Source organism: Artibeus jamaicensis, unplaced genomic scaffold, assembly GCF_021234435.1.
Source record: "Artibeus jamaicensis isolate MK-2021 breed Jamaican fruit bat unplaced genomic scaffold, CSHL_Jam_final contig_477, whole genome shotgun sequence".
Taxonomy (NCBI): domain Eukaryota; kingdom Metazoa; phylum Chordata; class Mammalia; order Chiroptera; family Phyllostomidae; genus Artibeus; species Artibeus jamaicensis.
Genome location: NW_026521854.1, coordinates 7,679,217 through 7,695,275, shown reverse-complemented (window position 1 = coordinate 7,695,275; position 16,059 = coordinate 7,679,217). Strand labels below are relative to the sequence as shown.

The 16,059-nt window shown below is 54.7% G+C and overlaps 3 protein-coding genes across 8 annotated transcripts; 2 read left to right on the top strand and 1 right to left on the bottom strand.

Moving 5' to 3' along the window:
- Nucleotides 1-1,148: 1,148 nt before the first annotated feature.
- ANKLE1 (ankyrin repeat and LEM domain containing 1) lies at nt 1,149-6,727 on the top strand. 6 transcript variants are annotated; one of them, XM_053668036.1, is made up of 9 exons: nt 1,149-1,418; nt 1,497-1,649; nt 2,062-2,167; nt 2,263-2,401; nt 2,638-3,411; nt 3,556-3,727; nt 4,024-4,183; nt 4,290-4,397; nt 4,673-4,783. In XM_053668036.1, exons 1-9 carry the CDS (start codon nt 1,357-1,359, stop codon nt 4,685-4,687), a joined length of 1,689 nt encoding a protein of 562 aa, XP_053524011.1. In that variant the 5' UTR covers nt 1,149-1,356; the 3' UTR covers nt 4,688-4,783. The 6 variants fall into 6 exon arrangements, with proteins under 6 accessions (XP_053524011.1, XP_053524010.1, XP_053524009.1 ...); XM_053668035.1 differs by having other exon boundaries at nt 1,150-1,418; nt 2,638-3,333; nt 4,290-4,419; nt 4,673-6,727; XM_053668034.1 differs by having other exon boundaries at nt 1,150-1,418; nt 4,290-4,419; nt 4,673-6,727.
- A 456-nt stretch (nt 6,728-7,183) lies between these two features.
- Nucleotides 7,184-13,102, bottom strand: ABHD8 (abhydrolase domain containing 8). Its single transcript, XM_037141972.2, has 5 exons — nt 12,888-13,102; nt 10,982-11,729; nt 9,082-9,252; nt 8,739-8,955; nt 7,184-7,837 (listed from the first exon to the last, which is right to left on the bottom strand). Exons 2-5 carry the CDS (start codon nt 11,719-11,721, stop codon nt 7,667-7,669), a joined length of 1,299 nt encoding a protein of 432 aa, XP_036997867.2. The 5' UTR covers nt 11,722-11,729; nt 12,888-13,102; the 3' UTR covers nt 7,184-7,666.
- Nucleotides 13,103-14,825: 1,723 nt separating this feature from the next.
- MRPL34 (mitochondrial ribosomal protein L34) lies at nt 14,826-15,429 on the top strand. The gene is made up of 2 exons (XM_037141973.2): nt 14,826-14,943; nt 15,161-15,429. The coding sequence occupies exons 1-2, from the start codon at nt 14,870-14,872 to the stop codon at nt 15,372-15,374; spliced, it is 288 nt and encodes a 95-aa protein (XP_036997868.1). The 5' UTR covers nt 14,826-14,869; the 3' UTR covers nt 15,375-15,429.
- Nucleotides 15,430-16,059: the final 630 nt, after the last annotated feature.

Here is a 16,059-nt window from a genome sequence, read left to right as displayed (position 1 = left end):
GTGTAAGCCAGGCTTCAGGTAGGAACGCTGCCTACTTTCCGTACTGAAACGCCTGCCTGGCCGCGTGCACCGTGTGCCTGCTGGGAGAGCCAATGCTCGTGAAGGAGTTCCTGGAATCGTCTGTCAACCCACAGGGTGGAGGTACTTCCCTTAATCTAGTTGCAGCAGTGCAGCCTTAACCTCATTAGCGTCTTTGACCATCAGAGTGGCTCCATTTCCATCAGTCAGGACAGTGCTTTTGGGGCCAAACAAACATAGATTTCGAAGTACTCGCACTAGAATGGCCATGAGTTGGGTTTCTCTATATAAGTTCCCTTCAGGCTGGGGACTACTTCCTTTTCCACCAAAGGCTTTTTTTCCTTGGCTGGAGCTGAAGCCAGATGCCCATGAGGGCTGCAGTATTCTGTATTGAAGTGTTTACCATAAGTCTCCTCTTTACTCCAAATGAGGGATTCCTGTTGGCATTGAATTGGCACCGAGGCCATTGGTTGACAGTTGCGACCATGACCCAAGCGTCGGCGCAGGCCAAATGAGGGCTCTCAGCACCCCTTTATGGCTGAGTTATGGGCCAGAGCTCTGGCGTGTTCTGATTGTTCAGGCTGGGGTCAGTCCTCTCCTGACAAAGGGAGGATTACTGCTCCCAGTAAATAGTGTGGCTGCTCCTCAGAAGAAGGGAGACCAGACAGGCTCGGCAGATCCACGTTTCAGCTATGTCTGAATAATGAGCAATTGTCAAAAACATTTACAAGAGAGATTCTCAACGCCATATAAAAGTAAAATTGCTTCCTTGGGCAACAGCTTTTTTACCCCCACAGCATTTATTGGGCACCCGTGTACCAGGCCCCTGTGATGAGATGCTCATTCCATATTACACCAGCCCAGAAGGGATTCTTCTATTTGCAGATGGGGAAACTAAGGCTTCAGAAAACCAGCGCCCCAAAGTGACGGACTCCTGGCTCTGGGAAGGGGCAACACTGAGGTGGAGGCAGGAACCGTTAATTGAATTTTCGCGCTAATGAAGGCCTCTTCCGTGATTTGGGTCACCGGGTCATAGCTCCACCCCCTCCGGGTTGTGTCCCCGTTTCCCGTTTTTAACACCGAATAATGGCACCCCAGGCGGCCAGTCCAGTCCCTGCCTGAGTACCACTGGAGGTCGCGGACCTGAATAGGCACTGCACCTTTCGAATGCCAATGTGTGCCATGCCGGTGCAGTGTGAGGTGTCATAGCTGGGGACACTGTAATGAACGCAAGTGCGGAGACTAAAGCCAAGGGGTGGGACAGCGCGTGCGCACAAGGGCACCGCGGGAAGTTTGAAACTGACAGAACAAGCTTCAGGACTGGGGCACCCGGTAGGCATGGACTCCGCTGCGGACCTGGCGCAGCGGCTGCGGGCGGCACTGTGGGAGGAGGAGCCGTGGTAAGAGTCGGGGCCAGGGCAGAGGGGGCCGGAGCTAGGGGCTAGGGTCGCGGTCCACTCTGACCCTCTAATCTGCAGGGCTGTGGAAGATATGCTACGCCGGGGTGCCGACCCCAACCTGGTGCTCAGGGATGGCGCAGCAGCCATACACCTGGCTGCTGGAGCCCGGCACACGCGCGCTCTACGATGCCTGGAGGCTTTGCTGCTTGGAGGAGGGGACCCCAATGCTAGGTGAGGTGGATCCTGGACCCGAGGCGGGTCCTTCCACACAGAGGAGGGGTCTCCCGAGTCCAAGGGAGAGGCCTGGGAGTCCCCGACAGGGCATCCCACTTTCCAAGGGTGGGACCCGATGCCAGCGGAGCTTGGGGAACTAGTGCAGGGATCCTGAAGGTCCAAGGGAGGGGGCTAGAGTCCCAGACCGAGGGTGGAGGATGGGGTTGAGCCGGGGCCAAAGTGGGGATCAAATGTTCGGATCTGGGGGTAGGTTCCTAGGATCAGAGAGCAGAGAGATCCAGGTTGAGGGCACATGATCTATATTATGAGGGTGTCTCAGGCGGGAGGGTGGAGATGGGGTGATGGGGATGAAGGCCAAGGCTGTGGTGCTCAGAGGCGGATATCAAGCTCCCTCCTGCTCCTGCCCCAGATCAGCTGAGGAGCTGACACCACTGCACGTGGCCGCTGCCTGGGGCTGTCGCCGCGGCCTGGAGCTGCTGTTGAGCCGAGGAGCAGACCCTGAGTTGCGTGACCAGGTGAGGTGCCCTATGGGAAGAGCCCAAACGCAGAGGTGGAGAAAGGGAGGGAGGGAAAGGGCTTCGAGCGCCCCCTGTTGATTGCGCTGCCGCAGGATGGACTCCGGGCGCTGGACCTGGCAGAACAGCAGGGGCACCAGGACTGTGTGAGCGTCCTGAGGGAGCTTCCGACGCTGACCAGGACCCCGACCTGGACCCGGGTGGCAAGCCAGGAGCCAGAGCCTGAGCCCAGCGGTGAGCGGGGCCTCTGTGGACACAGGGGCTTGGCCTACGGCCCATGACGGTGTCTCTGTCACTGATTTCCGCTGTGTCGCTGGTTCTGTCTCACGTCCAATGTCTCCAGTCAGCTCTGTCTGCTTTCACTCTTCCTCTTCCCCTTGACTGCAGCACCTTCTGTCTGACCCAACTCCCATCTGTCTCTGGCTTCCCCTCCACTGCTCTCTGACCCCAACTCTCATCTTCTGCTCCAGGCACAGGTCTCAAGGGGAAGAGGCCGGACATCAGCCCCTCTGGACCTCCCAATGTGGTGCCAGACCCCACAGCACTGGGCAGAAGTGACAGCAGGGACATGGACCTGGAGACTGGCCCTGGACCCCCCAGCCTCCTTGCCTCCCCTGAGGTTGCTGACAGGAATGGCGGCTTAGAGTCCCCACTGGGGTGTTGGGACTGCAGCTCAGATGCCTCCTTTTTCACCGTAGCTGAGGCCTCTGGCACCAAGGACCCAGCCCCCTATGCATCCCTCTGGGCTGAGTCATTGCCCCAGACCAGGCAGCAACTTCTTCCCGGTATCCGACCATCCCGGAAGGCAGTAATGTCTCTGAGCACCCCACAGCTGACATGTGGAGCCATCATGACGGGCAAGGAAGCTGAATTAAAAGCCCGTCTACAGGCTCTGACTCTTACTTTGCCAGATGCCTCCCCCTCCCACACGTCCCTCCCAGATGGGGTCCGAGCCCACAGTCCCCCTCGGGAACCACTGGCTGGACCCCTTGACTTCCACTTCCTAACAGATGATCAACCATCCCTTGACAGTGAGGTGGCTGCCCTCTGGCTGACAGAGGACGAGGAGAGCTCCACAGGTGGCAGGGACACAATACACTCATGCCAGTGCCTGCCAATCCCGGCCATGTCCGACCTGGAGCTGCTGCAAAGGCTCCGGGCCCTCGGTGAGAGCCCAGGCCCCGTCACGCCCTTCACCCGGCCACACTACCTCCGACGACTACAAGAAGCTCAGGCTGCTCTTGGTTAGTCCCTTCTGGGCATCCAGAGTTTGAGGAGACTCCAGGAGTTCCTGGGGACTCCTGGTACTCAGTCCTACTTTTCTCTTCATCTCTGGGAACTGCCCCTTCCTCGCTCTCCCTCGACTCAGTTGCCCCTCCCATGCCCAGACTTTTCAGGTCACAGCCCAGAGCTAACTGAGGCCCTGAGAACAGGCCGAATCCCAGATGCCCAGGCCGACGAGGATGTACTTGCCCAGCAATTTGAGCAGCCAGCTCCCGGCAGAAGGTGGCGGGAGGGGGCAGTGAAGTCCAGTTTTACATATCTGCTGCTGGACCCCAGGTACTCAGAAGTGGGAGCTGGAATATTCTGGGATTGGTTTCCATATGCTCTGTGTCCTCAGGAAGGGAACCGGTCCTCTCTGGTCATAAGCTTTATCTATAAAAGGCAGTTGGGTGGGGAGGAGGCACTTGGACCTAATTTGAGCGGCTGAGTGTCTTTGGGGACAGCCACCATTCTCTTGTCCTATAAAATGTGGGTCACTGGATGCAGGCTCAGTGTGCCCTGTGACCTTAAGAGATTTTCTTTAGGGATACTCTCGTCACTTTTTCCTCTCTGAGCTAACGCTTTTCATCCAGGGAGACTCAGGACCTGCCAGCCCGAGCCTTCTCACTAACCCCAGCTGAGCGCCTTCGGACTTTTGTCCATGCCATCTTCTATGTGGGCAAGGGGACACGGGCCCGGCCAAATGCCCACCTCTGGGAGGCTCTCAGCTATCGTGGGCAGCCAGGAAAACAGGTGTGAGGATAAGGACCAGGGTCAGGGCAGGGACAGCCAGACCGTGGGCAGGTAAAGGAAGGAGGGAGTTGGGGGGCAGACCCCTGACCCTGCCCTGGTCCCCCAGGCCTGTCCCAAGGTGCGCCAGATCTTGGATATTTGGGCCAGCGGTCATGGTGTTGTGTCCCTGCATTGCTTCCAGCATGTGGTCGCTGTGGAGGCTTACACTCGAGAGGCATGTCTTGTGGATGCCCTAGGTGGGTGCCTGGCTCAGGGGGTGGGGTTCACAGGAAGGGCACTTGATGTACCAACCCCTTCCCCTCTTCCCTCTAAGGGCTGTTTGTTTGTTCGATGAGTAATTATTGAGTACCAACTATGTATCTTCCCATGCACTTATTTGGCTCCGTGGGTTTATACTTCCTTGAGGGGAATACACAGTGGGTTCACTGTCACATACTTCTACCAGGAGTTCACTGAGGCTGTCCCTGTGATCTCACCCTCCATCTCTAGGGATCCAGACGCTGACCAACCAGAAACAAGGACACTGCTATGGAGTGGTGGCGAGCTGGCCACCCTCCCGGCGCCGCCGCTTGGGGGTACATCTGCTGCACCGTGCCCTCCTTGTCTTCCTGGCTGAGGGTGAACGAGAGTTGCGACCCCAAGACATCCAGGTGCATGGCTGAGTACTGGAGAATTGCCCATCTAGCCTGGATAGAGACCAGTGTGTTTGGATGTACCCGCTGACCTGTGCTGGCAGCAGCCCTCCATCTCCAGTTCTAGAAGGCTGGGGGTGGGCAGCAGGCCAGGTCTTCCCCTCAGACTGAGGGAGGACTTTGTTACATATGGAACTGCTGGGTAGGCAGTGAGTTCCCTGTCATGGGAGGAGAACAAGTGGACCAGAAGGTTCTTTGGAACATTGGGTGCTTTGAAACTTGCCATTGCTTTGGAAGTTTGGTCTTCTGTGTGTAGATAAAGTCCACTTTCATCTCCCAGACATGGGGGACCCACTCTGGGCTGGGGTCTCCCTCAATCACATGAAGGGAATCTACCCAGTTTAAGAGCTGGGCTCTGCTTGCCAGATGTGGTACCTCAGATCAGTGACTTGTCTGTCTGAGCCTCAGTTTCTTCAGGTGTATAAGAGGGACAGTGAGGTTTTACCTCAGGGGTCCTTGTGGGGATTGGAAGGTGTGGCTCAGAGCCCTACACTGACCTGGAGGTGGCCCAGGTGGAAGGTCTCCTGGGGAAGGGAAGTGTCCTGATGCTCTCGAGGTGCTGTGTGCAGTGACAGGAGGCCAAGGCCAGGGACCTTGTGAGTTGTGCGTGGAGGACACCAGTGCTTGAGGTCTCTGTGCAACACTTCCCGGCATTGGTTCTCTCAACCTGTCTCTTCCACCATAAAATGGGATCAGTGACCCAAACCTCTGGTGAGGCTTTGCAATTTCAGACTATTCACATATACAGAGTTTTAGTAAAATGCCAGGCTGTGGTGCTGGTGAGGTGTTGGTGGGATCATTTAAGTTTTCCAGAAGTTGTTTCTTCAAAGCATCCAGTGGGTTTAGGGACGCGGGGAGATCCGCTGCCTGATTGGGCTCACCGCCTGGCCCTCATTGTGACTCAGCTGAGTCCTGCAGGGGGCGATCAGGGACCCCGTAACCTGGGCAGAGAGGTTCGCTGCCTCTACGGCCCAGCCCTGGTTCCTGTGCCGCGCGGGACACCCCCCCCCCCCAGGGCTCAGTTTGTACTTAGAGACTCATCTTCTGGAAGGGGCCTGGGCTCTCCCATTTTAACCTAACTGAAGAAACCTCTGTGTGAGCTGAGCGGCTTCCCAAACACCAAGTCTTCTGATAAAGGGACAGCAATGAAAACTGTGCTGGGAGGGAATTCAGAGATCCCCAAAGTCCTCAAAGAGATGGATTTGTCTAACAGAGTTTCCTAGCCTCGGCTTTACTGACACTTGTGGCTGAATTATTTTGGGGGTGGGGACTGTCCTGTGCATTGCAGGATGTCAAGGGACATCCCTGCGCTCCACCCACTAGACGCTGCTATTGCCCTCCCCCTCCCTGGTGTGACAAAACTGTCTCTAGGATTTCCCAAGGGACAGCCACGCCCCTGGTGAGAACCCCTGGACTAAAGGAAAGGTGGGCTCATAAACCAGTGGGGAAAGGGCTTGAGAAGCAGCAAGTGAGGGACAGTTGTCTCCTCCCACTATCGTCAAACCACCAGTGTACCTAGATAAACAGATATTAGGGTAAATAGATAGGAGCAAGAGCATGGCTCTGGGGCAGGGAAACCCTTCTAGCAGACAGGAAAAGAGATTTGGAGGCTTCAAAGTAAAAATCTTGCCCTGGCTGGTGTGGTTCAGTGAATTGAGTGCCAGCCTGTGAACCCACAGGGTACTGGTTCAATTCCCAGTCAGGGCACATGCCTGGGTTGTGGGCCAGGTCCCTAGTGGGTGCGTGCAAGAAGCTATTGATCTGTGCATCTCTCAACACAATGATGTTTCTCTCCCTCTCTTTCTCCATCCCTTCCCCTCTCTCTAAAAGTAAATAAAATCTTTTTTTAAAAATAAAAAATTAAAATCTTCACAACAAAAGCCATCCTGAACCAAGCTGAAAGATAAGATTGGATAGCAAGAGGCACCGACATGCTGTGTGACTTGGAGTGAAGGGGATTCAGTGGGCTGACGGGTGTCGGGCATTCAGCATTGTACACAGGTGGCGCTCAGTTATTGCTGCTCTGATCCCATGCGATATCTAGTGATCCTCACCTCAACCTCTGTATGGACCTCAGTTGAACCACTTCCTCCCCTTCATGGACAGGGAGCTTACCCCCTAACTATTTGCCCTCTGCTCTAGGAATACTGCCCAAGCACCCCTGTGTTCAGAGGAGGGAAGGGAAATTCAGGAAGCCATCCTGGAAAACCCTAATGGGGAGGCACCCACATCAGCCCAATCCATAGATGGGAAAACTGACGCTCAGGGGAACATCTGCCCTGTGGTCACCCAGCACAGGTCTGTAGGCTTGGATTGTCACTTTTTATTGAGTTACATGTTGAAATGTGCAGGTTCTGTGGCATCAGACCCCCCATCCCTCCCCCCCTTGGGCAACAAAAGCTACCAGCGCCAGGGAATGGGGGTGAGGGGGTCTTGGGAAATGGGGCAGGGCCCCTAGGGTCCCTGGACCAAGCACAGCTGACATGTAAGACAGAGTGGGGTAGGTGCCACCTTGGCCATGGCCATGGCTTTGGTGGGGGGCTTCTGTACAAGGTCATCCTCGGCAGAGGTCTCTGCTACAGCCATGTGGGCCCTGGAGGACACAAGCAGAGTGGGGGGGGGGGTGTCCACCTGGCTCCCTCGAATGTCACGCCCAGCCCAGCCAGCCTGGGGCCTCTCCCCGGCCTGACCCCACCCACCAGAGCAACCACTTGCCCGGGTGGTTCTGGCTGCAGACCCAGCACAGGCTCCCAGCCTCCTGCTCATCTGTGATGCCCTGCTGGCCCAGCAGCTACTTCTTCTCCTCCAGGGGTAAAGGCAGGGGTGCTGGCAGGGCGTTGGGCAGGGGCTCGGGCTCCCAAAGCAGAAATTCATGGAGTAACGTGTTGACCGTCTCAGGACACTCCAGCATCACCATGTGGCTTCCTTCGTCTATGAGCTTCAGGAAGGCCAGGAGCAAGATCTGCAGGGGATACAGGCTTAGTGCACGTGTGACAGGTTCCCCTGTGACTCCCTGCCAGCCACCTAAGCCATGTAGCATCTGGAAGTCCCTCCTGCAGTCTACCCTTCATAGTTCCACTTCCACCCAAGGAGGAGCTAGAGGATGGCCTGTCACCCTTCGGGAGCCCAACTCGGTATTCATCCACTCCACAGTTATTTATGTTTCTACAATATGTCCAGAGCAGGGTTTCTCAACGCCAGCACTACTGACATTGGGGCCAATCCTTCTTTCCTGTGGGGCTGTCCTGTTCATTGCAGTGTTTGAGCACATCCCTGGCCTCTACCACCAGATGCCAGTAGCACGCTTCCCTTTCCCACCAAGCCTCAACAACAATAAAGTCTGTAGACATTTCCAAGTTCCCCTTGGCAGGGGTGCAGAATCATCTCTGGTTAAGAACTGCTGGTCCAGAGCTATTCCAAGTGCTAATGATCCTAGGCCCCTTTTTGGCAATCTCTGATCTAAAGACCCCCTGGTCTGGTCTCTCCTAGAATTCCATAGCCTGCCTCACTCATTGGTCACTTATACAAATCCCAGCTGTGAAGAGAGCCTTTTATTGAGTTACAAGTTGAGACGTGCAGCTTCTGTGGCACCAGCCCCCCATCCCTCCTGCTTTGGTCAACAAATTCCACCAGAGCTTGGGAATGGGGGGTGAGGGGTCTTGGACAATGGTGGGGAGTCCCAAGGGTCCCTAGACCAAACACGGCTGACAGTGCACAAGACTAATAGCTGGCCAGGATGGCCCTACTTTCTGGATTGCTCGATCTAAACTCTCATGTCCCTGAGGCTGAAGAACATGGTCAAGTTCCCCTGGGCTACATGAGGGGGATTTAGGAGGCTAATAGCTGGGGTGCTGAGCTCCTACCTCAGCCATGCGCTGGTCTTCTTCCACCGGCACAAACTTGTCATGCATGCCATGGACGAGAAGGACAGGCACAGTAAGCTCAGCATGGTAGACCTCGTCACCCTCGGGCCAGTACTGGCCACTCATCATGGCCCGCAGCACGAAGGACGACACGTTGAAAGCATTGCCCTCCTTCAGTAGCTGCTTCTCTTTGGCCCCTTGGCGGGCAAAACCAGCCCTGGTGGGAGGGAAACATCGCTGGAGCCCTCACGCCATCTGGCCCACCCGGGGGGCCCCCGTGGCAGCCTCCCCTCCCACACAACCTGGGGAGCTGCTGGAGGCACCCAGAGTTGAGTTCACTCACTTGAGGAAGCTCCAAGCTAGGCAGGGTGACAGGCAGTGCAGGACGCACGCGGGCATGTTGAAGATGGAGCAGATGCTGGGCTCCAGGGCCGTGGGGCCCCCGCCGTTGATCATGATCACCTTGTGCACCAGGTCTGGGTATTCGTGCGCCAGGAACGTGCAGAAAGAGACACTGCCCGGTGGGTGGGTAGGGTTGAAGGGGGACAGTCAGCAGAGTACAGGCAGTGAGGGGGTTAATGTACATACTTTACCCCAGAGGCAGGTCCTTGAAGGCCAAGGTTCTTCCCCTAGGGTCTGTGGGCATTGAGAGGGGGTGAGGGATGGGTAGAGCATTTTGAATGTTCTGAAATGGTGAGACTGTGTGTGTGTGTGTTGAGGGTAGACTTTTTTTTTTTTTTTAGGATCTGAATCTAGGACTCTCATCAGATTCTCAAAGTTACCATGACCTCCAAAGGGATAAGAATTACTTATTGCCAATTGTTGGGAAAGCCATCTGATTAAACAAGTCCTTTGGCTGCCCAGAGAAGGTCACTGTTTGCTGTGTATCCCTTGCCTTTAAGGGTCTTCTCTCACTGACCTCTGGTGGGCCACATCTGCCTACCCTATGCAAAGTGGAAGGGTGCAGCCTAAGGATCCCCCCCAGTCCAGCTCCTCATCCCCTCTAAAGCTGGCTGCTTATTTCTGTAAACTAAGTTGACAATTTTGTAAATCTGTAAAATATTTTATAAATAGTTTTATCAAAATACAGCCATCCTCCTTTTTACAATAATGGCTGCTTTCCTGCTCTGGCATTAGAGTGGTGAAACTCCAACAGAGTCTGACGTATGACTCAGAAACCTAAAATATTTACTGTCTAGCCCTCTAAGAAGTTGGCCAATCTCTGCCATGAAGAAGGACAATGGGACAGGCAGGGGTTGGGTGGACCTGACTCACTGAGTATCCTTCAGTAAACGACTTAACCTCTCTGAGTTTCCATCTCCACACTAGTGAAAGAGGAACTATGCTGACTACATGGCATTGTTATGGATCATAGGAACTATCACAGATGAGTGCTTATTTAATTAGAGGAATCATTTAGCATAAGCATCTACCTTGGGGGTTGTTATCACATAAAAAAAATAATAAGTTACCTCCCAGCTTTGCTTCCTTTCTTTTGGAAGGTTATGTAACACTTTTTCTTATCTAATTGCATGGGCTACAACCACTAAAACAATGATTCTCAACCTGGCTGGCTGTTTGGGTTCTGCCTTTCCTCCTGGGTAAAGGAGGGAATGGTACCAAATAATGGTGATCAGGTGGCACCCAAGTCCAGAGTCTTCCATAGAGAAGGCTTGCATGTAAATGTGAGGTGATATTGTAAAGAGATGATATCACCTCTTTAAGGGAGAGTGAATTAAAGCAAACTCTGCCTTGTAAATAGAATTCATGAGATTCCAATTAGTCCTTCCTTGGAGCCCTTGGGATCTCCAGGGCAAGCAATTTTTGAACTTAGTTGAAAACAGTGGTTGTTAGCCAATAATAATTCTGCCCACTAGGGAAACTGGCAACATCTAAAGACTTTTTTTTTTTTTTTTTTAATTGTCACAGTTACCACTAGACCATTCTGCTAGTGTTATCTAGTGGGTAGAGGTCAGGGATACTTCTAAACATCCTACAGGGCACATGAAAGCCGATGAATTACTGGACCAAAAATGTCAATAGTGAGAAATTCTGCTTTAAAACAATGTTAAACGATAGCAGTTCTGGTGAAAATCCCTGTCTTGTTGCAGATGTCAATGCGATTTTTCAATGGGGGAAATCAGTTTCGATTTTTCAGTGGGGGGTATCAGTTTTGTGAGGAAGTTGTCCAGTCTCTGTCGCCCCCACCACTTATCCCTACCCCCACCCCAGCATTGGCTCACCCGTAGGAATGCCCAATGAGCACATTTCGCTTCTTGGCATAGCGCTTGAAGATGGCGCGCATGTCCTCTGCCAGCGCATAGAAGGTATAGGCTGCAGCCACTTGGGGCGCTGAGCTGGCCCCGTGGCCGGCCAGATCCGGTGCCACCACCTCATAGCCCAGACGCACAAAGAAGTCCAGCTGCTCCTTCCAGATGGCCAGGGAGCCACCAACACCATGGATGAAAAAGAGCACCACATCTGCCTGTGTGCCCTTGCAGCTGGTGATGCGCTTCTCACAGTCAATGTGGATGGTCCGCTTGGGGCGCCGGGCTCGCCGCCGTCGCCCGCCACTGCCACTCCCGGTGCTGACAGGGCCCGAGCGGCCTTCGCTCCCCGCTGGGTCCGCCAGCTCCACCTCTAGAGAGGCTGGCGGCTCCCCAGAACCATTCTGCCCATGCAGGAGGTCAGCTCGTGGTGCCCGGCCCAGGTTCTCCACTAGTAAACGCCCGTTGCGGTACACAGTGATTCGGCGCTGGCAGCGGACCAAGCCTGACCGGTCCCCCTGGGCTGCCTCAGGCAATGGTGGAGGTGGGGTGGGGGCTGGAGCAGGCCCAGCGTGCTTTACCCGCAGCACGCGGCCAGGCTTGACCTCCACGAAGGTGTAGCCATCGCTGGACTCAACGCTCTCCAGTGGCCCCACTGCATTGGGTGGAGCACCCAGCAGGCAGCAGAAGATCCCGTCGGTCACCCCGGTCAGCATGATGTGTCCTGTGAATAGCGGAGACAGCTAACTCTTGGACCCTTGAAGCTGGGTGCCCTCTACCGCCCACACCACCCAATCCCCCACACCTGAATCAAGAGTCACCCTGAGAGGCACCTTCTAGGTGCCAGTTTATGGAGGACCAGAGCCAGCCAAGCACCAAGATATTCTGTCTGGTCAGTGCCTGAGTGGTGGTTGGCCACCCTAGAGAGGACCTGGCTATGGCTCACCCCAAGAGGCCTCCGTAGGGTAGGTGGGGTAATCAGGGGAGCCTTCCTGGAGCGGGGAACATTGTGGCAAATGTGGCCCAGCCCTGAGGACCGCCTCCAGCTCAGGTTTATAGCAGTCATGGTTTCCTAAGCCCTTTCATTCATTCATTCACTCATACATTAATTCATTCACACATGCACTCTTTGATTAACTCACTGTCACTAAACCAGCATGTTCTGCGAGCCTCTGAAAGCATATAAAAATGCTCCAATCCTAAGTCTCTAAGCCTGGCTCATGAAAAGTGAGGCCCTAGCAGACAGTTTGAGACTGAGCTCCAGAGGCTTTGTCCATATCTCTCCAAGGCCATGGGACGCTGGATTTGTTTCACAGACGGACAAGCTGAGGCTAAAACACTGGATTCTGGGGGTCTGCCCAACCCCTAATGGTGGAGATAAGGGTGGAGAAGGCAGTGCTCTGCCTGGGGGCCGCCAGGTCTCCATCCTGCTCCGTGGGCCACCCCTCCCGTGTCCATGGCAACCACAGGCAGTTACATAACTCAAGGGGGATACCCGCGCAGCACACCCCCATTGTTTAGGGCCTGGAGATGGGACCAACCCTTCCCTCTCCCCATCCTTTGCGCTCCAGGGATAACACACGCCGCCCAAGGCCTTGGGTAGCCTATACTTGCTGACAGAGGGAGAGCAGGCCTCACCCCTCACCTCCGGCAGGGTCCCAAGTCGAGATTGCAGAGGATAACACCGATGCGCCACGCCAGCCCCCCTCCCTAGCGCCAGGCCCCTGCCTCTGAAGTGCCCATCAGCGCTGTGGCGGGGTCAAGGCCACTGGGGCCCCACGACTTCCAAACAGCCCAAGCACCGGCTTTGTGGACACTCCCCTTCGAAGTCGAAGCCCTGGAGGCCTCGATGTCCCCTTCCCAGGGATCACTGCCCGCTCACCTCATCGAGGGCCCGGGGCCCGGGGCAGGGCGGAGGGGTCCTAGAAAAGGAAGCCAGCGTCCGTCTGCGGGCGTCGTTTACATGGTGGCGTTTACATGGTGGCGCGGGGTCGGACCCGGCGCGTCTACGCGGGACCGCGCGGGCCACAGATAGTCAGCGAGAGGGTATCCCACAGCAGCTGAACAAACCGGCCCTTTAAGTCTCTCCCCGGAGGGCGGAGCCGCGTACCGACGGACGGGGATCTCGACCAATTGCAGCTGCAGACTGACCTGCCCTAGTTAGACTGTCAGTCAGAAGCGTCATCTCGGGATGGGGGCGGGCTCTGTGAGCAACGGTCTAGCCCACTTCAGGGACGTACAGAGGTAGAAGGAGATATTGGGCCTGCTTGGCCCAAGGCCGAGAAAGGGTCACGTGTTGGAGTTTGCTGAGCTCAAGGGGACGGCACCCAGATACCCCTTGGGAATAGGATCCCTTCTGCCTCCGAACCGCCCTGTCCCCTCTAAATGAAGCCCCTGTGCCCTTCTCTCTCTGCTGACCTTTCCATTTAGAGACTCCTAGATATTTTCAATTTCAGGTGGGGAAACTGATGTTCATAAAGGGCGCAAGGTCACAAGGCAAGTGGAGTGGGGGGTGGGCAGAGATGGAATTTGGAACCACGGTTGTTTGATTCCAAGTCCTGTAAATTTATTCGTTAAAGCTTTAAACAGAAGTCTTAGAGCTATGGGTAATTAGGGAACTGGAGTTCTCCAGATGGGCCAATTTAACCGGTGACTCTGTGGTTCCAGCTGGAGTCAGAAAGCCCAGATTTCAAATCCAGCCTCTGCCCTTTGCTGCTATAGACCTTGGGCAAGTTGCTTTCCTGAGACGCCATTTATTTATCTCTACGAAATTAATCCCCTCACGAGTTCTCTGCAGGCGAAACAGCACTGTAAGAGCTCAATACTTTATTGGCACTATTGTACTGGTGTATAGTCTTGTAGTGGTTTGCTAAATGATGGTGTGGGTAGGATGGGCTTCAGAGGACAAGGGCTTAACCATTCCTTGCCCACTGCCAACTCCTAAAATTTGCTACCAGAGCTGTTAGGTCCAGCCACCCACTCCTGCCCACTCGAGTGCTCCAGGGAGACTATTGCAGCGAACACTCCCCACCCTCCAAGCGGGGAGATGCTGGAGTGCCTGCAGGTACTCAGCCCCAAGACAGGTCTTTGAGAGGCCCCCGGATCTTCCAGGAGAATATGAGGAGAGCCATGTGGGGGCAGCGTTGGGCCAGAGAGGGGCAGCGTTTAGGAAGAGAATATCCGAGAAAAGGGATTTAAAACGGTGAATAGGAGAGTACCAGACAGGAGGGCGTGGCCGAAATTCATGGTGCATATGTGGCTTCACAAGCCTGACCAAAGAGCTGGATATTTTCCCTAGGACAATGGGTGTGTGAGAAGGAAATGGGCTTAGATCTGAGTATTTGAAAAATCCTTCAAAGTCCTAATTGGGCCACTGCCAAAGGCAAGATTGCAAGCTTATAGAGAGCAACTGGATCCCGGAGAGGAGCAGGGATCATCCTGCGGACATTCAGCCAATTCGAACTCAGGCCTCCTGGGCTCTCTGCCAGAGGAAAGCTGCCAGGCAGCTGTGTGCCATCTGCCGGACTCCCGATGGAGGTAGGAGGGTCAACTAGCCATTTCCTGCAGCTGCCACCAGCTGCGCCACCGCCACCCCGGGGCATCCACTGCCAGGCGACGGTGGAAGGAACTACAACTCCCAGCAGACTTTGTGACACAATGCTTGTACGCATGCGCATGCTGAAGAACTGCCGTTCTACGTTACTGGTCCACAGGAGAAACTACACTACCCCGTGGGTACTGCCGATCACGTCTTCGGCACGCGAGAAGTAGAACTACAACTCCCAGAAGTTTCCGTTCCGCAGCTGCGGAACCTGTAAGTTTCGGAATAGCTGGCGCGGGTGTCAGCGTGTTTAGCTGCTAGACATGGCTCTCTTGGGTACATCCCTGAGTCGCCTGTTGTGTCCTTTCAGTAGGTCAGCGGCGATACTGGGTGTCAGGTGAGTCCCTAGGGGAATTAGCACGGTATTGGGGGCTGGACCCAGCTGTTCGCCTCCCACACGACTTGCTAGTGCCTTACACACTTACTGATCGCCTTTTGCAGCCAGGCTCAGTCCCGGCACGAATCCGGAAGGTCATGCTTGGAGAAATTGAGCGCATAACCGAAGTCACTCAGCCACCCCTCTGACCTTTCTCGCTATCTCTCTACCACTGCAGGTGGCTTCAGCCCCAGGCCTTGCTGAGACTACCTGACGGCTGGGGACTCCCCGGCACGCAGCCAAGCCGGGGCAAGGCGCGCGGGAATGAGTACCAGCCGAGCAACATCAAACGCAAGCACAAGCATGGGTGGATCAAGCGCTTGAGCACGCCAGCCGGTGTCCAGGTCATCCTTCGCCGCATGCTCAAGGGTCGCAAATCGCTGAGCCATTGAGCGCAAAGCTGCCGATGGGAGCCCCGACCCCCATTAAAGCACTTCCCTCCCTGCAGCTGTTTGTGTGTGTGTGTGGGGGGGGGAGTTTGGATGACTTAGACACGAGTGCTTCTCCAATTGTGGGGTTGGCCCGGGGCCAGAAGTCTGGAGTTGGACTGGAAGGGCGAGTGGGAAGTCAGACCTTGCCAAGTCCCTTTTTATGCTTTTGAAATAGGAAGAATTTCCAAGATACTGCAACAGTCCATGGAATAGTACAGTGAACCTCGTGTACTCACCCATTTCTGACCACCAATTACAACCAGCCCTGCCCCTTCCTGTGTTGTTGGGTTTTTTTTTGAAGCAAATCTCAGGCATCCAGTTATTCTGTAAAAGTTTAAGAACGCATCTTTCCAAGATAAGGGCCCTTTAAAACATAATCACAAGACTTTTCACACCTAGACAAAGTCAGTAATTCCTTAATATCATTAAATGTCTAAATTTCCACGTGTCTTATATGTAACTTTCACAGGTCTGGGAAGGCTTGTGAGGAGGTGGGAGAGATTTGAAGCTTCACTTGTGCCTTGGTAATTTGATGTATAACCTTGAGCAAGACCTTAGCCCTCTGAGGCTCACTTGTTTCCTATACAATAAGGCGTTAATTCTTTGCTGTATGCCTGTTGAGGTAATAATACTTAGCTTCTCTACT